Raw genomic sequence first — 26,430 nt, forward strand, 5'->3', positions numbered from 1 at the left:
CATTAAGGAAACATTCCTGCCATTGCAGAATAAATAACTGCTCCATGGTGGTGGTCTGCACTCCCTGTACCTGGGAGTTGTTGTGTTGTGTGCTTTTCAGGATGTTTTGTCTTTGTAAGGTGAGGTTGGTCTGCTTGCTTTCTTGGGACGATCTTACAGGCACTGCAGTGTCTGTTTCATAAAACAAAACTGAAGCTCTCCTTCAGTTTCTGTGCTTTGCATAAACATTAGCTAACCCTCACCTCCACAGGTCGAGCGAGACCTTGAAAGGATCAGCTCCGGTCTGATGCTTTCATGAAGCCATCTTTTCCTTCTTTCTGTTTCTTTGCAGTAATCAATCTGAGACTTTCTGTTCCTAAGTAGTCAGTTAGTTGTATTTTATTAAATTATCCATCTATTCAAGTTTATCAAATACTTCAGAGTTAAATATAATTTTATGATTTAATAATTTGTTTTGTTTTGATGGTATTTCGTCAGCGCTAGTTTCTAAACTGTTCTAGAGCCATCTCTATCCACATTCATTAATTAATTGTTGCAAGAGTTTAAAATTAAACATGATTTTAGCAATTGTTTATTTTCAAGGACAAATAAAATGGTACCTGTCAGCGCTTCCATTTCTCACCCTTTATTTTACCAGGTAGTCCAAAAGTCGACAGGAAAGGACATCTTTTGGTCAGGAATGTGAAAACAGGAAGGAGGAAGTCTATTGGAAGTCTGCGTTGGCTGATTACACCCTCAGCTCTCCCATAGAGGATGTTCATTAGTGCGCCGTACCGCGCTATTACCCAGCGTTAGAGAGAGAGTGCTAATGCCAGGCCTACGAGTGTCAACTCGTTACAGGAAGTAATGTTAACTAATGTTAACTAATGTTTCCTATACACGGGGGTGGGATACTGTTAGCGAGAACAAATTATAGGTGGAATTACACACTGTGGAAAACACGGCAAATCAAATTCAACATCAGAAATTTAGGAAAATACTCCTTCATTTTTGGCCTTTGCTTCTTCATGGTGCTTAGGCAAGCCAGATAATCCCTTATGATGTGTGTCCATGTTCCAGTGCTGTAGGGGGACAAACCCAGCACCTCTTACCCTTAAAGAGGGTGAGGTGTGTTAGCTCTATTATAAAAAAAATTTGGATATTTTTGAATATTTCAAATTTTAACTGAACTTGAATCACATTGTTGTTGTCTTATAAAGCATTAAATTATTTTATTAGATTTATTAATTTTATCTTTGTGTGTTTTGCCTATGTGTTTGTATGTGCACCATGTGCATGCTTGGTGCTGCAAAGTTCAGAAAAGGGTCTGGGATTTTGTAAGACTGGAGTTATGGATAATTGTGAACTACCATGTGGTGCTTGGAGTCAAACCTGGGTCCTCTGCAAGAGCAGCAAGGGCTCTTAACCTTTGAGCTGTGACACTAGCCCCCTTAGGAAGCTTTTTAAGAGCACTGTAGCAAACTAGATATACTGTTTCGTGGGTAAATATACTAAGAATGGGTGTTTCGTAAACAACAGGTCTTTTCCAGGATTCTCTGACAAAGAAATTTGGTCTTGTGTTTTCTAGACCCAGTCCCCTAAAGTTCTTAGGGACTCTCAGTGACTCTGCAGCCAGAGGATACCCCACTGGGTCTGGATACCCAACCGATTGTAGGATGCCTTAATCTTGATTATTACTGTTGTTGTTATATTGTAGCAGTGCAGTATTACAGATGATCTGGGGGAAGCAAATGGAAAGCTTGACGGCATTGTCATCAGCACTGCAGTCCTGGGTGTTTGGAGCACTGTTTTCCCGATGTCTGCCCATTTCATCTGGGCTTTAGGGCCTTATTTCTACATTACCATGTGATGCTTCCCGATGTCGTTGTACAAATTGGTTAACAAGATGGCTCAGCTGGATAAGGTGCTTGCTGCCAAACCTTCTGACCTGAGTTCAGTTCCTGGAATTCACATGGTGGCTGGAGAGAACCTGCTCCCTCAGATTGTTCTGTGGCCTCTATGTGTACACCATGGCGCAGGTGCATGTGAGTGCACACACATACACATCACAGTAAATACATAAAGATGAAGTACATGTCTAACTTATTTTACTAGTCCATGATTTTAGCATCATCTGCACACAACACTAACATGAATACATCATAAAGTGATCTATTTGTAGGTATTTAATGTTAATGTAGAAAATAAGGAGTAGTTTGATATTCAGTTAGTTTAATTAAAGAGTTAGTGTTGACTTTGTATCAGCTTTTGGTATATGTAATACACATACCTTTTATGTATTTTAATTCAAATACTGTCTTTGATAGTAAAATTATTTTTATTAATTTATTCTCTCATAAATTACATCCCAACTGCAATAAAATTATTTTTATGTGTATTCTTTCAGTACCTTAATGATTAAGAAAGTTCAGGTAGTGTGTAAGTATGTAATAGATAAAGGTTTATCCTGTGCTGTGCTGATCACTCATAGAAGCTTGAGATTGGAGAATTTTTGTTGTTTTATAGTTCTGTTTCACTATTTTAAATACTTATTTTAAAGTAATGAGCAACAAGATAAAATAGCTTTAAAAAGAAAAATAACCGATTATGGTATATACCTTTAATCCCAGCATTCCAGAGGAAGGTAGGTTATTTTTGTTATGTTAGGTTGAGGTCATTTTTGTCTACATAGCTCTAGGACAGCCAGGGTTACAAAGAGAGACCCTGTATTGAAAAACCAAAAAAAAAAAAAATTCCAAACAAACAAAAAACAAAGGAAAAAGCTTATTTTTATTTTATTTTGGTTTTATACTACTCAGATGTTAGGTTGCATGAGATGCACTTATATTGATGCAGTTGTAAGATTGCTGAGGGCTGTTGTTGATGAAGAGTGCCCTCTAGTGACTTTCTTTTCTTTTCTTTTCTTTTCTTTTTTTTTTTTTTTTGAGATAGGATTTCTCTGTGTAACAGCCCTAGCTGTCCTGAAACTAGCTCTGTAGACCATAAGACCACCTTGAACTCACAGAGGTGCACTTGCCCCTGCCTCCCAAGTGCTAGGATTAAAGGTGTGCACTACCACTGTCCAGCCTAGTGACTGATTCTTATCCACACACTTGTGGATAAACATGGAATACATCATGAGTAGTGATATTTTGTTTATGTTTTAACAAATAAAGCTTGCCTTATCAGAGTGCAGAGCTAAGCCACTAGTGGCCTCAAACTCAGAGATTCGCCTGCCTCTGCCTCCCGAGAGCACCACCACCTCCCAGCCTATTTAGTATATTTTTATTTTCTTGGTTCCTTGAGAACTGATGATGTATTCCATGTTTATCCACAAGTGTGTGGATCTCGTTTTCAGTCTTAGCATTGGTAGAGGTAAAAGAACACTCAGGTGACTAGCCCTTCGGCTTCTCTGATCTTCAGCATTAACCCCCATATCTGACTCTGGGTTTTTATTGTTACTACCAATTAGAATGCATGCTCCAGAGGCCAGCCTGGTCTAGAGAGTGAGCTCCAGGACAGCCAGAGCTGTCACATGGAGAGACCCTGACCTGAAGACAAACAACATACTAAATAAATCTGATGTGACATGTGAATAAAAAGATAGTGTAGACTTAGCGTAGAAGACCTGGGGAAGTTCCTTGTAACTGGAGAGTTATCTAGTATAGCCATCTTGAGCTGAAACTGCAAAGAACTGTAAGATATGTTATCGAAGCTTATGTAGGATAAGGCATCCTTGGAATGGAATTTTCCCCCAAATTAAGTTGTTTCTTGAGCAAATGTTTTATTCATCTAAGTTAGATGGAACCTATTTTGTTTAAAAGAAAATAATTTTGAATTATGTAATTTTTTTTTAAAATAAAGGGCCTTTATCCCACATGGCATCTCCTTCAGTATCTTTGAGTAATGTTTTACCTCACTGTTCCTTACAAGTTGTTTTGGAAATTCAGAGCCTTAAGCGTATCTAAAAAGGTCTGTAGTTCTCAGGTCCATCTCTGGCTCCAGCTACAGGGTCTCAGGTGGATTCTGCACTGCTTCTGAAGAGACAGCATCACTGGAAGACCAGATTATATTCTCTGTCTGTAATAGCCAAGAATGAAAAATGTAACTAGAAACAAAATGGTCACTCAGGTTGTAACAGATAGAATATCAGAGTGCAGCTTCCTGCACACATGCACACACACACACCTTAGCTCACATTTTGCTATGTAACTGTGCCCATTTACTGACTGGATATTTAATGTATGTCCCATTCTGAAAGAGCTGTCATAATTATGGTCTTTTGTTTAAGGAAGTATCTTAAAATCTTGCCTTTTCAGTTGCCATGTGATTATTGATAACAGCTTTTTACTGACTTAACAAAACTCCTTTTTGAATCTTTCTGAACCTGTTGTTAATATATATTGGATTGGTTGAAGGATAGTTTAATAGATTTTGGAAATTTAAAATCAGTATTTTTGTAGTTACATTTAAAATTGTCTTCATAGGAGCATTTTAAAAAGGCAAGATTTTAATGAAGCATTCTGGAATAGAGGGAAAATGCTTATTTTATTTGGAAAAGAAATTAGTTTTTTCAGTAAAAATTGAAAATATGTGGAATCGAGAATTAAATGCTTTGAGATTACATCATTTTTTCTCAAAGTTTAAATGTTTTAGAGAAAAAATTATGTTTTGGGAACTATATTTTATTTTATTCTCAGATATTGTGGTGGACTTACTCTTTATAATGAAGACACAGTGAAAGAAAAAGTATTGAAATAGTTATGAGGATATGTGCTCTTTGATTAAAAAAATTCTGATTGCCAGAGATGAAAGTTCTTTTTTACATTTCTTGAAAACTAAAATTTTTTCATCAGAAATGCTTTTTCTTTACCAAAATAAAGCTATGAAATATACCAGGCAGTGATGGTGTTTGCCTTTAACCCAGTGCTTGAAGGCCAACTTGGCCTACAAAGCGAGTTCTAGGACAGCCAGGGCTGTTACACAGAGAAACCCTGTCTCGAAAAACCAAAGCAAAAAAAAAAACCAAAACTATGAAATATTACTAACTCCGTTCATTTACAGAATGAAATGTGTGTATCTGTCAGAACACTGGTCTCTTGATTTAGCAGAGTAGAGTTGATAATAAACGCATCAGTTTCTACTTCATCCATTTTAACATTTAGAATCTTCACGATGTACCAGCATCATTACCTTCGTATTTTCTACCACTAGGTGGAGTCCTATACAAGTAATTTAAAAAGGCATCTGTGGAAGATAATTCTCTTGTTTAAATCCAAAAGCCTCATCATATTAGATAACCAGATGTGACAGACTAGCTTATAACTGAACACTCAACTTTGCTGTATGAGATATGAGAAGATAAGATGGATTGTAGCTTTAAATAGTTAAGTCATGTTTAAGAGGCTTTGTGCTTTCTTAGTTGCTAAAATTAAAATATGGGAATAAGATCTTCAGTGTAGTTTAAGTCATGTGCTTTTGTTGTAAATCACGTGCTTTCATTGTTGTTATGTAGCATAGAATCTTGCCAGAAGACTTTTGTGCTAAAGGGTGGCTGAACATTTTTTTTAAACATTTTTTTAAAAAATTGATTCTTTGGAAATTTCCCATGATGCACCCAGGCCCTCTCATTTCCCAGTCCTCCCATGTCTGCCTTCTACCCTTGTAGCCTCCCTCCTAAAAAAGAAAAGAAAAGAAAAATAGTCAAAAAAGCAAAACAAAACCCAAGGCCAGGCAATGGTAGTACACACCTTTAATTCCAGCACTCAGGACACTCAGGAGGCAGGGACTTGTGGATCTCTGTGAGTTCAAGGCCAGCCTGGTCTACAGAGCGAGTTCCAGGAAAGTCTCCAAAGCTACACAGAGAAACCCTGTCTCAAACAAAACAACAGCAGCCAAACCCCCACTCGCTCCTCTGTTTGGCCACCTTCCATCACGCATTTGTTCACCTTAGTGGCACTGGGAGCTGTGGTGTGCCGCACACTGGACCCTTCTGCCCACACAGCTTTAGTTACAAATGTTCATTGCAGTGAGTGGTTGGTCTGGTTCAAGACCTCTGGCTTCTGCTGTGCCATCAATACTGGACCCTCACTGAAACTGCTCTTGATGGTTGCCTTGAGTTGTGGAGATAGATCCTACAGTTATGGTTCTTCAGGACCAGCCCCATCATGAGCCCCTGCAGCTTATAGATGGGTGGCTATTGGGGAGTAGATATAGGGGTAGATACTAGGGACTCAGAACCTTGGATGTGGGCTTGGTTGGTAGCTGGGTTGGTCAGCCTGGGCCTCCTCTAGGACCATCCCCTCAGGTGAGCTGCAGGGCCAGCTCTCCCATTCTGCCCTCCCCCTCCACCATCAAGGCTAACTCTCCTGCTCCTGTGGCACCACCTCATACTGCAAATGACAAGGGCCAGGGTCAGCTTCCCTGAGTGTGGTGACCAGTGAGGGCGGGACCACCTCTCCCTTTCGGCCCCCTTCTGGCTCCTCTCTCATCTCCCCACCCAGGCAGGTGAGAGGGTGAGGCTAACCCTCCCAGGGCCAGCCAGGTGTGGGCCTGCTTAATAAGGTTCTCAGACATGAACATGGGCTTAGGCAGCAGGCCAGACCATGTCATCCAGACATGTCATGAACTTCAACACAGTCCTCAGTTGCAGTAGGGTCATGGACCCAGACATGACCCCCAGTGGCAGCACAGGCACAGACATCACATGGCCTCAGGTGGCAGTGCAGGCCACTCCCATCATCCTGTTCCTCACCACCAGTTCCACTTTTCTCCACAGCACATGAACCACTCTGCTTCTCTTTCTCTCCCATTTCTCCACCATAACATGCTTGCTCATCATGATGCTGCCCGTTGGCCACAGGGGCAGGCAGGCCACTGGCCACTGTCTTCTGCCTTCCTGTTCCCCGACTAAAGTTTTACCCTGACATTGCTGTTAGTGTGTGGAGGACTAAGGTACCACCTTAATGGGCAGGAGAGATGGCTCAGGGGTTAAGAGCAGGGGCTGTTCTTCTGGGGACCTGGGTTCGGTTCCTTCCACTCACATGGCATCTCGTAACTGTCTGTGACTTGAGTTCCAGGGAGTCTGACATCATCTTCTGGACTCTAGGGGCTCTGCATTCACATGCTGCACAAACATACGTGCAAGCAAAACACAGCTCACGTGAAAGTCTTTATGAAAAGGTACCACCGTAGTTCATGTGGAGTAGTATAGCATTTACCAGTTTTCTCAGGTTCTGTCTTGGTAGTCTTTCATATTTATGAATAAGTGTGTTTGTAGGAGCTTGGTTAGGCTTCCCACTAGATACTAGAAATCCTGGGGAAAATTTAAAAAAAAAGTTTTGTTAAACTGTTTGTCACTTAAAACTTTAGAATAGTAATATAATTTCAACTAATATTTTAAGGCAACATAGTAATCCACCTTGGGTGAGAGGCTGAGAGACTCTGCTCGCTTTCCTTCCCTGCAAATCAGTTTCAAAGAGCAGCCTTGGTCGTTCAAGGGAAACGGCTTTTCAGAGAAGCACGGAGGGACCTCAGTGTCTCCCCCTCATGTCTTGCTCCTCATTTTGTTGCATTTGTAACTTACTGCCGCCTAACGATTAGCCATGCCTCAGTTCCCATCCCTCTTCCTGCCCATCTTGATTTCACCTGATGGGTGCAGCAGTGCACTTAGGGATCCCCTGCTGAGTCATTATCAATCGCTGGCCTTCAAAGGTGATCTGTGTGGCTGCTCGGGCCAGTGCTTCCCATCCACAGTCCATGTGCTGCTTACTGCTGCTCACTGGAAACTCTCATAACGCAATATTTTTTAAATTATTCTAGATCAGGTAGATTTGGGATTAAATCTTGACAGTCTTTTTTATGTCACTTTAGACATGTGTTAATCTTCCTCAAGTGCATTTGAAAACTGAGCTGCTGGCAGAGTGTGCTGTGGAGGTGTGGCGAATACTTAATGAGGGCCTTGTGAGAAGCACTGTAGTAAGCACTCGGTATTTTTATTACCACCATCACTAACTAAGACATAAGCAGCTCTCCCGACTGTACCGCACACCCCCAGAATCTTACATGGGTTCTGGGGATCCCAACTCCAGTCCCTGTGCTTTTATGACAAGTGCTTTGACAACTGAGCCATCTCCTCAGCCCCTGCAGTCTGAACTGTGAACTCGCCTACATGAGACTGACTATATACCACACAACATTGAACTCAAACGCATCTCTCATAGCCCATGAACCTTGAATCAAAATAGGTGGCTGATTGTTTTGGTTGCTTGTACCGAAGGGGTTTCTTAAGATGTAAGATTTTCAATTAAACCCAGAGAGAGCAGCCTTTGACAGACTTGGGTGACCTAACACCCTCTCCTACTTCCTGTCCTTCCTCTTGCACTTCCCTTTCCCCACTCCTTCCTCCTTCTCCTTCAGTTCTTCTCCCGCCTCCTTTTCCCCAGAAAGAGGATCAGAGACCTGGAGGAGGTGAGGGAGACGGATCATATGGGAACACACATTTGCAGGGCACAGGGCAGGAATGGACTTGATGTGTTCAAGAATTTACAAAGATGGGACTGGAGAAGAAGGCTCAGCAGTTAACTTTATTTTATGTGCATTGATGTAAAGCTACAGGCAGTTGTGAGATGCCATGTGGTTACTGGGAATTGAACCTTGGTCCTCTGGAAGACTAGCCAGTGCTCTTAACCATTGAGCCATCTCTCCAGCCTACCAAGGCTCAGCAGTTAAGAGCACCACTGGCTGCTCTTCCAAAGGTTCTGAGTTCAGTTCCCAGCAACCACATGGTGGCTCACAACCATCTATAATGGAATCCTTAGCTCTCTCTGGCATGCTTGCAGACAGAACACTCATACCTAAAAAAGTACATAAATAAATTTTTTTGAAAAAGAAAAATAATTTGTGAGGAGGCCAGTGTTGCCGGCACAGAATTAGTAAAATGGAGATTAGATAGTAGAATTGAGGGCAGGGAGGTAACACGCAGCAGAACTGTATAGAGCTTTACAGGGCTGTGGCAAGAGAAAATGATTTGAATATGAGATCTCTTGTTTTAATAAGATCATCTCCATTATACATCATGTGTCTACAGCTGGGAAGATGCTGGAAGGTGGAGGCAAGGCAGGGTCATACCAGTAGGAAGCAGTTGGCAATAATTTAAAGCAGGATGTGTTGCTGGCTTAGACTAGAGTGATATCAGGGGATGTGATAGGTTTGCTAGATCAGAGGTGGCCAGCTTAAACAAAACAAAACATTTATTATTTATTTTTGTGTGTATGTATGTAAGTACACATGCTGTGTGTGTGCATGTATGTACGTGCTCCATGGCATAGGCGGGGAGGTCAGAGAACAGTTTGTGGGAATTGGTTCTATTCTTCTGCCATTTGGGTTCTGGGGATCCAACTCAATTTGTCAGGCTTGGTCTCAGACAGGGTCACCTGCTGAGCATCTCAGCAGCCTGTCAGCCTTTTGACAGTGTGATACGATGCTGTCATTTACACATTTGCTGGGCTGCATTCATCACTGTCCTGGACCATAGATTGGTTTTACCTGTGCTAAATCATCTGTGGTTAGAAGCGGGAGAAAAAAAGCCAGGGACAATTTCAGGGTTTTTTTTTTTTTTTTGTCTGAGAAATAATTAAGTGGAGTTTACTAAGATGAGGAAGAGTATGGAAAAAGCAGCTTTGGGGGAACTGGGTTAGGAATTCTCTTTTGAATAAAGTGAAGATTAATGCCCATCACACTTTGATCTGGGCAGATAGGAGTCTGAAGTTTGAGGAGAAGTTGGAGGTGGAAATGTAAATTTGGAAGATGTTTGTGTGTTTGTAGAGTCAGACTGAAATCGAGTATATGAATGAAAAAGAAGGTGGCCAAGACCAGAGTCTTCTAGCCAAGCACTCAAAGAGCCCAGGTTTTTAATTATCGTCCTATAATGTGTCTACTGCTAGTAGTACTTAACTCATTAAAAACTGAGGCTTGCAGCTGCCCTCAGAGGCTTTGGTGTGTTTGGGGAAACAAAATATATAGCATATATTAATATTTAAGTTACAATACAAAGTAGTATATGAGAAGATGTCAGGGTAACTATCAAGGACAACAACTTTATCTGTCCTAAAGAGGAAGATATTACTTCATATAGAAATGATTGACAAAGACCTGGTGGAAGAAAATGGAACTTGCACTGAACCTTGAACATGAGGCAGTGGCTGGTGCAATGTCCTCCAGGTTCAACACTATGTAGAAACAACTGCTAGATTCTATCAGAGGTGGTATGCACACAGTTCTGCTTGATAGAGCATGTGGATGCTTCCTGTAGTTAGCAGTGGGAAAGGCACTTGGGCAGGGTGAAGGAGAGGTCCAGGGATGAGTGTCCATTTGCCTTTCCCTAGTGGCATTGTGTGGGCAGCCCTTCCACTGTTATCAGTGAAGTCACTCGCCTTGATGTCCAGAGCTCTTTATTAGGGTACAGTCATGTGTGTGGGACTAATTGCCCATGTAAGTCTGGCTCACTGCCCACCTTGCCGACCTTAGTTTTTAGCCTCTAGAAAGCTGAGGCCCCCACTTTCATAAATCGTACTGTTATGGCCTCCACTTAAACACACAAGACATTACACAAAGTGTTCACTTCCAGAGCCAAGGACAAGCTTCCTGCATAGTAAAGGGGTTGATGTATCACCCGTTCTGTGGAGTTAGCATGAGCTGAACTTTGTACCATGTTTTCAAATGTTGTGGTAACCACAATATGATTCTGTATTTGAGGATCTAAATCTTGGAACCAGATGGCCAAGATGCATATTCCAGTCATAAATTTTGAATTGTGGAATTTATGGCAGTTATAATGAATAATGTATCCAAAAAGCAAGGGTAATAACAATGTCCACCTTGTAGCCTTATTGTGAAGATGAGTTACTATATTGCTTTCAGAACATGTTCTGACACATAGTAAATGCTGTGAAAGTCATGAGTTTCTTCATGCATTTTACTCACACTATTGATTCATTTTTGAGCCTTAGTATGTTAAGGAGTAATATTTGACCCCCATCTCCTAAGCCTTAAGACTTTTATTTCTCGACACCTAGGAATATATTTAGAGGGCTTCTCAGTCTTTGAATATTAACATACTGAAAAAGAAATGAAACATTTTCCTTTAAAATTGTTCCTAATGAAGGTCGTAACTGTCCAATTCATTTACTTACTTAGAGGTTAAATCTCTAGTTGCTGCAAAGATTGTGCTTAATAGGAAAAGCTTTTGGTGAACTAAGAAGTTAATTTCAGTTTTTTTTAACATACAGGTCTGTGTATGATGATCAACCAAATGCGCACAAGAAGTTTATGGAAAAGCTAGATGCTTGCATCCGCAGCCATGACAAGGAGATTGAGAAGATGTGCAACTTCCACCATCAGGGCTTTGTAGACGCTATCACGGAGCTCCTTAAAGTAAGGGCTGGTGCGGAAAAACTGAAGGTAGGAAGTATGTTCAGCTTCTCTTGCTTTATACTTATTAAGTTATGCAATACTGTAACACACTGGCCATTGACTGCACTTTCAGGAAGTAAATAGTATACATACTGGAGAATGTTCCTGGCACTCCACTAACACAGCTGTCAACACTGCGGCAGGAATGCTTCTTACCTAATCGGATGTCTGCATGCAGGAAGTGTGCTAAAACACAGGCAGGGAGAGGCCTATTTACAGTTTAAACCAGTGACAACAACAGTCTTACAAAGCTGTCCTCAGAAGGTGGTGGAGGCAGAGACAGGCGGATCTCTGTGAGTTCAAGGCCAGCCTGGTCTACACAGTGAGTTCCAGGATAGCCAGAGCTGTTACACAGAGAGACTCTGTCTTGAAATACAAAAAAAAGCTATCCTCTAAAGTCATGAAAATTTACTATAAATGATTTTATGCTGTCATTTAATTTTGTTAAAGAAAGTTGCTCACATATTCTGCCAAATTGGAGACATTATTTATTAAACTAGGCCTGGATTTGTTCAGTAAGAATATAAAAAACTTAATTATAGGAATTTTTTATCTTTTCATTCAAAGTGCTTATCAGGCAGAATACAAAGATTTTGATTAGAAGAAGCATCATATAAAGGCTATTCAGATAACAAGAGACCAGACACACCATCATGAGGTCACTGAGCACCTCTGCCCTGCAGCTAATGAGATTTTTAATAAACGAGAATGTGCTTCCTCATACGATGACCTAATGAGTCACTTAATACGTGGGAAAATCCAGGCTGAGCTTTGGCTGCACCTGCAGCTTGAACATGTTGCTGTGGGTTGAGATTTCTGTGTTTGATGTTAATCAACCTCCCAGGGTTTGCATTCAGAAAGTATGAATGTTTAATTACCGTAAAATGCAATCGCCATTTCCTTTGGACAGTGAATGGCACATAGAGCTCATTGAAGTTATCAAAAAGGGACCAGTGGTCAATTGGGTCAGTGATTTGAATTGTTTGACAGACTCAGAAAAGCAAGTAAAGTTCAAAAATCCTGAGTAAATTTGAGAAGTTTGCCACAGAATCTGTTAAAAAGAACTGTCACAATCAATTGAAGTTAACAAAAGTCCTTTTCAATCAGAAGTTCAAGTTCAAACTGTAGAGTTAATTTGAATTTGCATTTCTTTGTTCTGAGTTTCTCATGAAGCATGATCTGATTACAAGGGTGAGCAGTTGCATCAGGGCAGCTTTATGCACGTTTGTCTAACTAAGGCAAAATTATTTTTAAGGTGCAAGTTACTGATACCAACCGAAGGTTTCAAGATGCTGGAAAAGAGGTAAGAAAAGGATGCATGGATAGCTGGGTGGATGGATGGGAAGAGGGAGGGAGGGAAGGAGGGAGAACTCGGTATGTGTGAATGCCATTTAACCTTAAAATTGTCAACACTTTATTTTCCAAGGTGATAGTACAAACAGAAGATATTATTCGATGTAGAATTCAGCAGAGAAATATTATAACTGTAGTAGAGAAATTGCAGTTATGCCTCCCAGGTGAGTCAAACGACGTACCATATGTTTGGTGTGGTAAAATTATAATTCGATGGTGCTGCATAGTCATCTCCCTGTGGGGATTACAGATTATTGTGATTGCTCCCTCGCACCACCTCTGGTTGCCTTTCATGCTTGCTCCTCTGGATTTCCCTGAGTTTTACAAAGTAAATGTTTCCACTTCACCTGTTTCCTAAACATCTTTGCATTTCCTCTCTGTCTAGCTGGCATTTGGGTTACCTCTCCACCATCACCCCACCTCCATGCTTGTCTGTTTTCCCTCTTGAGAGTGTCTTTTAGCTATGTTTTTCTGGGCTTTATTTAATCTGCCTATTTTTTTTTATCTCTAGTTTTCCTATTGTTTTCTGTTTGTCTCCTACCAGGTTGACTTTGTTTGTTCCCAACCTCATTTTCGATAAAGTAAAGAAACACTGTAAACGCTAGGCCTCCCTTCTTTTGCCTCTCCAATTGCTTTTTGGAAAGACTTAGTTCTTGGTCTGGCTCAGATATTACTGGGATATCACATAAATTCTCAAGAACTAGCCAGTATTTCTTTACCTGGACTTACTATGTTGTAAATTGGATGCATCCTGTTCAAACAGAGCAGGTATATGCCATTTCTTTGTTTTCACGTTGTCAGTGAAATCCATCTCAGGATATGCTTTAAGTTAGCTCCTCTTTAGGAAGAGACCTCACCCTCCATATAATACCATGCATACTAGTTATGTGATAGAAAATTAGCTTAGAATATAAATTATATTGTCAGCAGTTTTTATTGACTAAGATAAATATTTTGTTTTTTCACTAGTGAGAATAGCTTTTCTTAGAACTCCTACAAGTCCACTCAGTTGAGTGCATAGTGGACCAGGGATATTTGCATATTAATCTTGAATAAATAGAATGCCAGTTTTCTAAAGGTTTCAGGGTTGAGAGATGTTTGAATGGGATTTTATAATGTCTCTGCTGCCATTAGATACATTGTGTTAACCTTGAAGACACATCTTCACTGGATGCTTTGCCCTTTGTCACCTTGGACAGTAAGCCTTAATGTGTGTACTGGTGGAGAGCTGGGTTCAGCATGCACCTTAGTGGGCTGTGAAACAGAGATGCTGGACAGTGGCTCTGAGCATGTGTGAATACTTACTCTTCATTGCCACACCCAGAGCCTCCCCTCCCCAAATCTTTCCCCATGTGTCAATCATTATGGAAGATATTGGGATTATACAGTTCAAAGTTTATTATTTTATTGAATAATTATGTTTCTGAGGCTTTGTGGAAGCATTGAAATAAATATTCTTTGCTGGGTTTATTTCGACTGTTGTTAGAACTCACGGTGCCATTAGCATTTGACAGTTTCTTTCTTTGTAGATTCAGTGTGAATTTCCTTGTAGTCAGTTATATTATAGTCATGCTATTTATGTTGAGTCAGATGAATCTCACTGTCACTCAGTTTTCCTTCTCAAGTACCTAAAATAGAAACTTCTAATTCTAATTCTGGAAAGAGATATTAGTAGTTTCTGAATAAAATAATTATTAATAGGTTCCTGTCTCGTTGCAGGTGTCAGTATATACAAGCCTTCCAGCTTTAATATGTTAATGTATATAATGTTCAATATGTGCAAATTAAATCATTTCCATTAACAACACATAACTTTTATTGAAGAATATTACCTCACCGCGTCGTAGAGAAGACTAAGGAATTTGTTGTGTCAATGTCCTTTTCTTACGAAGCTCAACTGTTGTTTTTACTGCAGTGCTGGAAATGTACAGTAAGCTGAGAGAGCAGATGAGCATGAAAAGGTGAGCCCACTTCTCTGCTGTCTCATGAGCACAGGCAACTCTGTCTTCAGCCTTTTCATGCAGTGTGCTTGTCACTGTCACCCAGTAAAGCGGACTGTAGCCGTGTACTTACGAGTGCTTGTCCTTTAGAAGTGACAGGAAAGATTGATAGCACTGATAAAGGATAAACAGACAACTCAACAGGAGTCAGGATTTTGTTAACTTACTGATACATTTTGCTATAATGAAGGCCAAGTGTGGGATGTGAGCTGGAGGCAGAGTACAGGTGGCTATAAGCTGACAGCCAGGGTAGCGTTCTTCACCTTCTGCCTCGTAATACAGACGAAAATGTGACATGCAAAGTAATATGGCATGGTTTATTAATTGCCATAGGAGCACTGATAAAATGATGTTCAAGATGTTTAAAAATGAACAACTCCAAAGTGACATCGAAAAGCCAAAATAAACAAGACACATGTGGATTGGGGAAATAATTTTTAATTATTTATAAGCAACTTTAACATGTAATGTACAAATCTGTAGTCAGTGAATGCCTTGCTATCTATCTATCTATCTATCTATCTATCTAGTACTATACCTTGAATTTCAGTAGGTTTGTCAATTTGTATTAATTTATAGAATAGTAATTTTCCATTATTAAACATATATAAGATAGAAAAGTCTTTTATTTCTATACTATTATGTTCCCTTTTTGTGCTATTCATTCTCATATTTTAAACTTCAAAAAGTTTTATGTGTTTGTTGCAAAAAACAAGCAATCTACTCCCAACCCCCAAGCCCACCAGGGATTAATTTTTCTTCATTCATGGACCAGTTCTTCTCACGGGGCAGAAGCTTTTACTCACCGCCAGTCATTTTGGTCTCTACACCTTCAAGTTTAAAAGTGTAAAGTGTCTTCAAATGATGTTGACTGAGGTTCTGTCCTACCTGGTCCTGCAGCTGTTCAATCCCAAAGAATCGCACAGAGGTCTACATTAATCATAAACTGATTTACCTATTAGCTCAGGATTCTTATTAACTCATAACTTACATTAGCCCATAATTCTTTTCTTTGTTAGCCACATAGCTTGGTACCTTTTTTGGCGAGGCAGTCACATTTTGCTTCCTCTGTGTCAGGGTGACGACTGCAGACTGAATCTTTATTCTTTCCAGAATTTTCCTGTTCTCCTTGCTCCACCTATACTTCCTGCGTAGCTACTGGCCAATCAGCATTTTATTAAAATACAATTGACAGGGTACAGACCATTGTACCCTGTACAGCAAAATGACTTACTGTTTTCCAGTTTAGGGGCTTCTCTGTTTTTTCAGTGATATAATCTTATAGTTAAAGTCAGATTTTCTCTACCATGCCCCAAATATTATCTTCTTTCCTGCCTGAAAAATTGGTTCTTATGAGTTTTTGTCCATTTTATTTTAATAAAATCCAATAATAATAATTTTAGAGACAGGTCTCACTCATTTTGCAGCCTCAGACTTGCAGTGGCCCTGCCTTCCAGCCTCTCCTGGACTGAAGGTGCAAGGCTTCACACTTCTAAAGATTAAAGATGCTGCCCTCCCCTCCAGCTGTTCTTTTGCTATTCATAAAAGTCCAGGTCAACTCTTGTAATATAGGACACTTTGGATTTGTTTGTTTGTTTGTCTTTTTTTTTTTTTTGAGACAGGGCTTCTTTGTATAACCCTGGCTGTCATGAACTCAATTTGTAGACCAAGGTGGCCTCGAATTCACAGAGCTCTGCCAGCTTCTGCCTCCTGAGTGCTGGGATTAAAGGTGTGTGCCATCACTGTCTGACTGGGATTACCACTTTTAATCTGTTTTCTTTGCTCTTTTTTTCTGATTATTGCTGTAGTGTCATGAATATTTTAAAAATGAATGCATTAGTTTATTATTATCTTTATTCTATTTGATGTACAGATTGTTCCAGTTTAGTGTAGAGATTTTTAAGCCAGTTTGTGTCCTCTTTGTGTGCTTTCCTGCTGTACAGTATGATGTTCCTGGCTCCTCTTCTCACTGTGCTCTTCTGCCCGCGCCTGTGCTTCTTTAATAGTTCTATTAGAAATAGTATTGTCATTAGACAGCAGCACTATTTAGAAACTAAGATTTGCCTGTAACCTGGGCTCATCACACTCTCACTCACACGTGCACACACACACGGGGTGGGGTGGCACATGTGTGAGCAAACTTACGAGCTGTCCTCTCTCCAGGTGTGTTCTCTTATGCCCTCTATATTCCAGGGTTGCCATTGGGAAGTCTGAAGTCATTCTCATTTCTTTTTCTTTTGTTTGTTTCTTTTCTTTGCTTTTGTTTTGTTTTGTTTTGTTTTAGTTTTTTGGTTTGTTTGTTTGTTTTTGAGACAGGGTTTCTTTGTGTAGCCCTGGTTGTCGTGGAACTCACTATGTAGACCAGGGTGTCCTTAAACTTAGAGATTCATCTGCTTCTGCCTTCCAAGTGCTGGGATTAGAGGTGTGCAAAACCAGCATCCGGCTTCATTTCTTAACTTTGCCCTTAAAAAACAAAGAAAAACTTTGTCCTCTGTGTTCTGTAAATTTTTAATGATATGTTTTAATGGCTTGTTTGTTTTCAGTGTGTCTGATGGGTTCTTGGGGAGCCACCTTTTAAAATAATCTGTATTTATTTTATGTATTTGAGTATTTTGCCTGCATGTTTGTATGTGTACTGTGTGTGTGTGCTTGGTGCCTGCAGAAGCCAGAAGTAGATATTGAATTCCCTGGGCCTGGAGTTACAGTTGGTTGTGAACTGCCATCTGGATGCTGGAAACCAAACTGTGGGTCCTGGTCCTCTGCAAAAGGAGCAAGTATCCTTAATTGCAGATCCATTTCTTCAATCCTAGGAGCCACACTTTAACTTGGAAACTAATCTTTAATCTGATAATCCACTAGGAAATTTTCTTGATATAAATTTTCGTAAGAGGTACTGACCTATTATTCCCTCCCCCCCGCTTAATTCTTCCCTCTGTCCTTCATTTTCTTCTTTCTTCCTTCAGAAATAGCATCTTACTATATCCCACCATATGCTTGAACTTATGACTGCTCTGCCTCAGGCCTCCAAATACTGGCATGTGGAAGCTTTCTTGTCAGACTCTCTTTGGACCTTCAGTCCACAAATAATAATCTGGAGACTTATTATTAATTTTGAAATCTCAGCTTTAGCTTAGGCTTTTCTCCAACTAGCTCTTATAACTTAATTAACCCATAGTTTTAAAATCTGCATTCTGCCACATGGCTTGGTTACCTTTCCTCAGTATGGCATGTCTGACTTGCAGTCTGCTGGTGAAATCCTCACACCTAGATTCCTCCTTCCCTTTCTCTCTCTCCCTGGAAATCCCACCTATCCTCTCCTGCCTAACTATTGACCATTCAACTCCTTATTAAACCAATCAGAAGGTGTCTTAAACAGAGACACATTTTTACAATATACACAAATATTCTGCAATACTGGCGTGACAGACATGAGCCATGCCTTGTCACAAGTTTTGATTTGTTCTTTTTTTCTATTATCTTTCAGTTTAAAGTATTTTCTAGTTTTCTTTGGATCTTTGAAACTTAGGATATTTATATGTTTATATGCTGAATCCTGGGACCATTTCACTATGACATCTTGACCAAGTTACATACTGTTTTAGTTTTCTTATCATAACATATAAATAGCATTGGTTGCCAATATAGTATACCTCAGAGGGTTGAAAGAAAGAATTAGCCCTTGAAAGTCTGTGTCAGTTTCTCTGGGGCACAAGCTCTGGTTTACTAATTACTGCACACCTGACATGTCCCATAGTGCCTCATAAATAGTGGGCATGTAGAAAGTGTTGGTTGAATTGAAAGAAATCACTCAGCAAGTGATTTTCCTCTTAGGCTTGAGGCACTTAGTGATATTTCTAATGAAATAGTAGTATGACATTTTCTTAAAACAGTTAAATAAATTTAACATTTATTTAGAATGAAACGTGCTATAATTTTTGATGGTACCATTGTGTGGATGGATATAATGTAGGAGAGTTAGTAAGAAATTATATAGTGAATAATTTAGCATTGTGTTGTGATTTGTAAATTTGTTTAGAGTTAAGACATTGCAACAACTATGGTAGTGTTCCTCATGTTATAGATTTCGTTGGAATTAAGATTATGTTAGTGGAAGCCCTGAATGTTAGCTGCTAATGTGTGTATAGTATACATGGTTGTGTTTAGTAGTGGGGATAAATGTTATTTTCTCCCTAGGGCTGTATGTGGAACCCAGGGCCTTGTGTAGCTAGGCAAAGGTCCCAGCACTGAGAACCCAGATGCAGTCACTCCTCTTTGAGGGGAGCATCAGCCTGATTCATTATTTGGGTCTCCTTATGTAGTTAATTGACATGAACTTTTTACAATTCCCTTTAACCTCCTACAGGTATTATTCTGCACTTCAAACGATGGAACAGTTGGAGACCGTGTACTTTCCCCGGGTCAGTCAGTACCGCTTCTGCCAGCTAATGATAGACACGCTTCCTAAACTCCGGGAGGATATCAAAGAAATCTCCATGTCTGATCTCAAGGACTTTCTGGAAAGCATTCGAAAGCATTCTGACAAAATAGGTGAAGCAGCCATGAAACAGGTGAGTTTAACATTTCAGATGAGTATTCTTGATGTCTGGGATGTCAAACATGTCCAGGGCTCACCTCTCAACTTGCTTCCTTGTGCTTAAGCTTAACGTTTTCTCATCATCCCTGGTTCTCTTTTAGAATGGTTTTTTCCTAGCATTTTCTTTGGCGTTACAGGTATTTTAAAAATTTAAGTAAAGTCAGTTTAGCTGAATTCTTCAGTCATTCACCAGTTGAACTCCCAGCAGTCTGTTTTTCCTTCACATGGCTTTCCGCAGTCAGATCTGCCTTAACAGTAGGTGCCAGCCACAGAGTGGAAACAGCTTTATGGTGTTACCTTTTTAAAGATAGATCTGTATTACTTTTATTACGAGTATGTGTATGTGAGTGCAGGTGCTAGAGGCAGTCAGAGGTACTGGATCTCCTGAAGATGTGGTTACAGTGCGTGTGAGCTGCCTGAGATGGATCTGAGAACTGAACTCCCGTCCTCTGCAAGGGCAACAGGTGCTCTTAGCTGCTGAGCTTTCTTTCTACTTCCCATAAATTGTTCCTTTTAAAAATCTTTTCAAATAAAATTGATAATCATTTATAACAGAATTTGAAAGAGAAGAAAGTACCAATCAGGAATTAAAAAGAGGACATTGTTGCAGATCTAACACCTACATTTAAATAATAAATTATTGGGGTTTTGGAGATGGCTTGGTTGGTAAAGCGCTTGCTTCTCGAGCATGAGGAGCTGAGTTTGATCCCCAAAACCCACATAAAAGAGTCAGACATAGTGTGTGCTTGTAATCTCAGTCCTGAAGAGGCAGATATGGACAGATCACTTGGTCAGCCCCGGGTCTCAGTGAGATCTCATTTCAAGTCAATCAATTAATCATGATCCCGAAGAATGGGGCTTGAGTGTGACCCCCACATTCACATGCTTCCCCAGGCCCTGAAATAGGTTTATAAGAAACAACTTAAAAAGGGATATGTTATGAATAATTTTGAGGCAGGGAGCACTGTACATGGACACACAAGTACAAATTTAACACTTGGGAGGCTGAAGCAGGAAGACCTCAAGTTTGTGGTCAGACTGAGATACGTAATAAGTTCCAGTTCAGCCTGGCTATATAGCAGGAGCCTGGATCAAATATATAAGTCGGTAGTTAAATGAGTGGGTGGATGGATGGGTGGATAGATAGTAAATGTTGGTTTTGACTAGAATCAATTTTGAAATAATTTGAACTTTGTCCTCCTTAAAATAGGCACAGCAGCAGAAAAGCTTCAGTGTTGCTCTGCAGAAGCAAAATAATGCGAGGTTTGGGAAAAATATGCATGCAAATAATGACAGAATTCTAGAAGAAAAGAGTGACATTGTATTGAAACATGTACTTGAAGAGGAGGCTGAGAATGAAGAGGAGGTAATGGGTTTCTTCCTTCCCTTATTATTGAATTTATAAAGTACTGTGTTTTCCATGTGCCAGTTGATTTATGTCCATCAGCTCATAGTGGACAGTGAATGATCTGAAATATTAGACAACATAATTGATAGACAAACAGGATATTGCAGACTGTATTTTTTTAGACAGTAGAGTGTAGCTGTTTGGTATAATTAGTAGTAAAAATAAATTTAATCTTTTTTGTAGTAACCATATTTGAACTAGCTGAGACAAATTTTTATTTCATAATTTTTGACTCTGTTATTTGGCCTGACTCTGGATAGCCTACCATTTTATTTTATATCATATTCTATTTTAGTATATGTGTGCATATGTGTAGTGTCGTGTGGTATATGTGCATGTGAGTGTACAGGTACATCTGGATGTGTGTGCATGTTTGTGTTGAGGCCAGAGGTGAACATCAGGTGTTTTCTCTAATCACTCTCAGTGTGTGTGTGTGTGTGTGTGTGTGTGTGTGTGTGTGTGTGTGTGTGTGTAAGAATGTATGTGCCACAGTGGGTGTATAAAGGTCAAGGGACAACTAAGTGGGGTTGTTTTTTCTTTCCATCTCTTACATGGGTTCCAGGGATCACCCAGGTGGCCAGGCTTGTGTAGCAAACACAGAGCCATCTCATTGATGCCACCTCAGTTTTTCTGAGACTGGGTCTCATTGGGCCTGGAGCTCTCTGATTGGCTAGGCTGACTGGGGAATGAGCTGCAGATACTCACTTGTTTCCCCATCCTGCAGTGCTGGGGGTATAGTTGGATGTTGCCACTCCCTCAAGTTTATGTGGATTCTGGGGATCCAAAGTCACTTCCTTATACCTTTGTGGTAAGCACTTTATGGACTGGACTGTCTCCCCAGCCTTCTGCCACTTTATTTCAATTTGTATTGAGGGTTGTAGCTTCTGTTAAGCTTTATATTTTTTAAATTAAATATTTGAAAATTCTGTACAGTATATTTTGAGTATACCTGCCATCCCAACTCCCCGTTGTCGCCCTTTTAACCTTCCCATCCCTCTCACTAACCTTGAGGTTACCTCTTCCATTCTTCTCTGTTCTTCTTCCTCCTCTTCCCTCCTCTTCCTCTTTTCCCTCCTCCTCTTTATTCTCCTCTTCCTTCGTCTTCCTTCTATCCTCATTGAATTCAATGTGTGCTACCCAGCTTGTGTTGGGAATGGGGCCTTCCCTGGCCTGTGGTTGACCTACCAGAGGTCACATCATTAAAAAAATGACTTTCCCTTTCCCAGCAGCTGTCAGATTCTAATAGGCTCAGCTAGTAGCGGGGCTATGTATCCACCTCCCCACTCCATGCTGGGATTTTGCCTGGCTGGGTCTTGCACAGGTATTTTGCATGCTGCCACAACTGCTGTGAGTTCATATTACGTCTACCCTGTTACTTCTGGAAAACACTGCTTCCTTCAAGTTGTCTACCACTTCTGGCCCTTGCAGTCTTTCACCTGCTCTTCCACAGGACCCCTGAGCCTTTGGGGAGGAGTTTGATGTGGATGTCCAACTTCAGGTTGGACACTCACAGCCTCTTGTTGTCTGCATGTTGAACAATTAGGGTCTCTGTGACTGTCACCTCTTTTTAAAAATGATTTATTTTTTTATTCTATGTGTTTTGCTCACATGTATTTCTAGGTGAGGGTCTCAAATTCCCTGGGACTTGAGTTATAGACAGTTGTGAGCTGCCAAGTGAATCCTGGGATTTAAACCTTGTCCTCTGGAGGAACAGTCAGTGCTCTTAACCACTGAGCCATCTTTCCAACCTTGTTAATTGTTATTTTTTTTAAAGTCCTATCTAGAAACCTTGAAATTACTTTAAATTTCTATCCAAATTTATTATTTCATCCTATTTTTTTTTAAAACTTTCACCATGGCACAGTCATCTGTTGAGTCTGTCTTGTATTATTACTAATATTTTGAAATATTTATATTTTTATTATTTATGTGTGTGTATCTGTGTATGATTGCCCACAGAATTCAAATGAGGTCATTGGATTCTCTGGAGCTAGAGTTTCAGGCTGTGCATGTTGAGGTCTGAGGCTGACCGCAGAAATATCCTTGACACTGTCCACTTTAGCCTCTCAGTTACTCAGAACTGCTTAGCCAGCCAGCTAGTTCTGGAGGCCGCCTGTCTCCATAGTTCGGGAGGAGTGCTGGGATGACAAGGGGATGGCACACCTGTCTGACCTTTATGTGGGTCTGGGGTCTGAACTCTGGCCTTCACTGAGTGACAGGGCGAGCAGTTTACCCACTGAGCCATCTCTCCAGTTCCCGTCCTTTATTCCAAACCAGTGTTTTTAGAGGTAGGGTTAAGCTCAGTGATACAGCGCTTGTGGAAAGGAGATGGCTGGCACTTGTTGCTTTTCATTCTGATAAATCCCTGCATACCTGAAGCTGAAGTTGCTTCCTATAATAGTTGTCATTGGAGACATAGAATTGGATCTTTTAAGGTTGAATTTTGAGATAGTGTATAAATTGCAAACATGGTTTCAGTATGAGACACTTTCTAAAATTGACATCTTTGTTCTTAATATTTAGAGGATTTTGTATTCTTTTTTTCCTTTGAAGACGTGGATGATAAGAAGTCCATTCTTAATTAGTTTCCGCTGTCTGTTTTGCACATCTCTACCTGTTGGTGATATTAGAATCATATGTTAGCTCTAAGGCCATTGCTTAAGGTACTTTTGTTGTTTCCTATTCTTTTGGATCTCTTTTACTATTTCTATATTTTGTTTTCATAATTTTCCCTAATAAGTAAGAGCAAAATCTGTTCAGGATTTGTGAGAATAGAAATGTGTTCCTTTTTTAGAAGAATTCACAGATTTCTCAAGTTTGAGAGACTTTATATTTTTTGTTTTCTGTTCGTTTGTTTTGAGACTGCGTTTCTCTTTATAACAGCTCTGGCTACCCTGGAACTAGCTCTTGTAGCCCAGGCTGGCTTCAAACTCACAGAGGCCTCTCTGCCTCTGCCTCCCAAGTGCTGGGATTACAGGTATGTGTAGCTGGAGGCTTTTCTCTGTGTCGACTGGGCCCATTGGACCAGTTTCTCTCCCAGTTCCCACAACTGCTTATAGAATAATCAATCACTCAGAGACTAATATTAATATAATTGGTTAGCGGATGGCTTAGGCTATTACTGACTAGCCCTCACTTATAAGTTAACCCGTTTCTAATAGTCAGTATATCTCTGTGTGACAATGGCATTACGTTAGGTATTCTGGCATCCTGTTCTATGGGCGGCTCACTGACATCTCTCTCAACCTACCTTTCTTCCTCTCTCTGCTTGGATTTCCCACCTAGCTATATTCCATCCTGTCACAGGCCAAAGCAGGTTCTTTATTAACCAGTGGGAGGAATGCATGTTCACAGCATACAGAAGGACATTTCACATCAGGCATGTACCACCACTGTCTGGCTTCTTTATGCTATTTTTAAACAGTTCTAAGGAATACTTTTTTTACACTGTAACATAATGTGAAAAAATTTTGTATTATATGTTCTAGAAGCTGGCATTCATCTTAAAATTGATACGCCAATTTTAAGTAGCTATGCATTTTTTTAAAAAAAGGTCCATGAGATAATAGTGACAGTTTCTAATTTGAAACAGTGGTGAAAGCTTATGGTTTTGCTTTAAATGGAACTTTGTTTAAAGCCAGAATGTAAATTAATGAAGTACCTCAAACAAGGCCGTAATGAATATGTACTTATTACAGCAATTTTCTGATACTCTGCTAAGCATGTTACAGATATGTTTTCTACTCAATGGTAGAGTGCTTACTTAGCAAGTGCAAGGCCCTGGGGTCCGTCCACAGTATAGGAAAAAATTATTTTTTCTATAATCCATAAGTCAACAATAATAATAAACATATAAGGAATAAGCTACAAAACCACCAAAGGGAAATGACATGGGATTGCATTTATATTGTATGCCTGGGAGAATTAAATAAATATTTTTAACAGTCTGTGAGTTGATGTTTGATTTTAACTTTGTATTATCTAATAGTATAACCTATCGTTTTTAAAAAATAGATTTATTTTTTAGGTCTTAACTGTTCAAGATCTCGTTGATTTTTCACCTGTTTATCGATGCCTACACATTTATTCTGCTTTGGTGAGTATTTTTGCCAATTCTGACCGTAAGGAGTCCCATGGTGATGTGCTTTTTTTTTTTTTTTTTTGGTTTTTCAAGACAGGGTTTCTCTGTAGCTTTGGTGCCTGTCCTGGAACTAGCTCTTGTAGACCAGGCTGGCATCGAACTCAGAGATCCGCCTGCCTCTGCCTCCCGAGTGCTGGGATTAAAGGCGTGCGCCACCACCGCCCGGCTGGTGATGTGCTTTTGATATGCTACATGTATCATAGTCTTTGTCACTGGGGAATGTGTAAGTGCACCCTGGGACGTCGCAGAATAACGACTTTGGTACTTTCTGAGAACAGGAGGAGATTGTACTTCCATCTCCCTTTCTTCCTGAGGTTGACTCATAGTTACTTTTTAGTATTTATTTCAGTGTGTGCTTGTTCCACATTATATTGTTAGTACTTTTGAGTAAGCAGTCAGTTACCCATTTTTAAATAATTTCTTTATCAAGATGTAATTCAGAACTGGGGATGTAGCTCCATTGTAGAGTGTCCTTGTAGCATGTATGAAGCACTGGGTTCTAGCCCCAGCACTACCACCAAAAAGAAAGGAAGGAAAACTCGTGTGTGTGTGTGTATGTGCGCACACACACATATGTATGTTTATATGTGTGCTTGTATGTGTAAGGATACATAAGTGTGCATGCATGTGTATGTGTGTGTTTGTATGTATGTTGAGACCAGAGGTTAACTTTGGGAATCATTAGGTGTTTTCTATCTTGTTTGTGTGTGTGTGTCTGAATTTAGAGGCCAGAGGACCTTGGGTGTCATTCATTCCTCAGGTACTGTGTACTTTGGGCACTGTAAAAACATAATACTTTGTCTAGGTCATGATGAAGTAATTCTTCCTCTCAGTCTTTCAAAGCTGCTATTTTCTCTTTTTTATAATATCAGGTGATAGTTATGCATTTAACTGTATTTGCACCTAAGACAAGTGGAGGCTAAGCTGGAATGTTACATAACACTGGGAATAGGGTTCCTGTTGCCCAGTCTATGGGCTTTGGGTCTTGGTTGTTTTTAACTCAGTCTCATTGACTTTGAATCAAACTGAATATATTAGCCTTTTAAGTTCACTATACTGTGGTTTAATTCTTTGACTGTTCTTTCCAATCATGTTGAGTTTGGTAGGCAATGACTTTGTGTTTGGTAGTACGTAGTTTTTCTATCCCTCCTTCTCTTTCTCCTGTTTCTCCCCCCTTCTCCCTTTCTTCCTCTCTTTCTTCACTTCTCCTCCCCTTCAATTTTGGCTGGATCTTATATAGTCCAGCCTGGCCTTGAATTTACTGTGTGGTCAAGGATGACCTTGAACTTGATTCTTCTCTCCACCACTAGCTGGTTTATGTGGTGCTGGAGATTTAACCCAGGGCTGTGTGCATGCTACGCAATCCCTCTACTACCTGAGATACATCCTCAGCATATTAGCTCCCTTTACTTTTATTTTGAGACAGGGTCTAAGTTGTCCAGGTTGACCTGAATTTGTGATCCTTCTGTCTCAGCCTCTTGAG

General features: G+C 40.1%; 1 protein-coding gene across 1 annotated transcript in view; it reads left to right on the plus strand.

The window, feature by feature from the left end:
• The window catches only part of Exoc6 (exocyst complex component 6), a 131,942-nt gene that overhangs the window by 12,077 nt on the left and 93,435 nt on the right, over nucleotides 1-26,430 (plus strand). The window contains exons 2-8 of the mRNA XM_038346922.2: nucleotides 11,268-11,439; nucleotides 12,707-12,754; nucleotides 12,878-12,968; nucleotides 14,720-14,765; nucleotides 19,168-19,372; nucleotides 20,609-20,764; nucleotides 24,834-24,902. Of these exons, the coding sequence (XP_038202850.1) occupies nucleotides 11,268-11,439; nucleotides 12,707-12,754; nucleotides 12,878-12,968; nucleotides 14,720-14,765; nucleotides 19,168-19,372; nucleotides 20,609-20,764; nucleotides 24,834-24,902 (787 nt within the window). The remainder of the gene's footprint in view (nucleotides 1-11,267; nucleotides 11,440-12,706; nucleotides 12,755-12,877; nucleotides 12,969-14,719; nucleotides 14,766-19,167; nucleotides 19,373-20,608; nucleotides 20,765-24,833; nucleotides 24,903-26,430) is intronic.

The sequence above is a fragment of the Arvicola amphibius genome, chromosome 1 (assembly GCF_903992535.2).
Source record: "Arvicola amphibius chromosome 1, mArvAmp1.2, whole genome shotgun sequence".
Lineage (NCBI taxonomy): Eukaryota > Metazoa > Chordata > Mammalia > Rodentia > Cricetidae > Arvicola > Arvicola amphibius.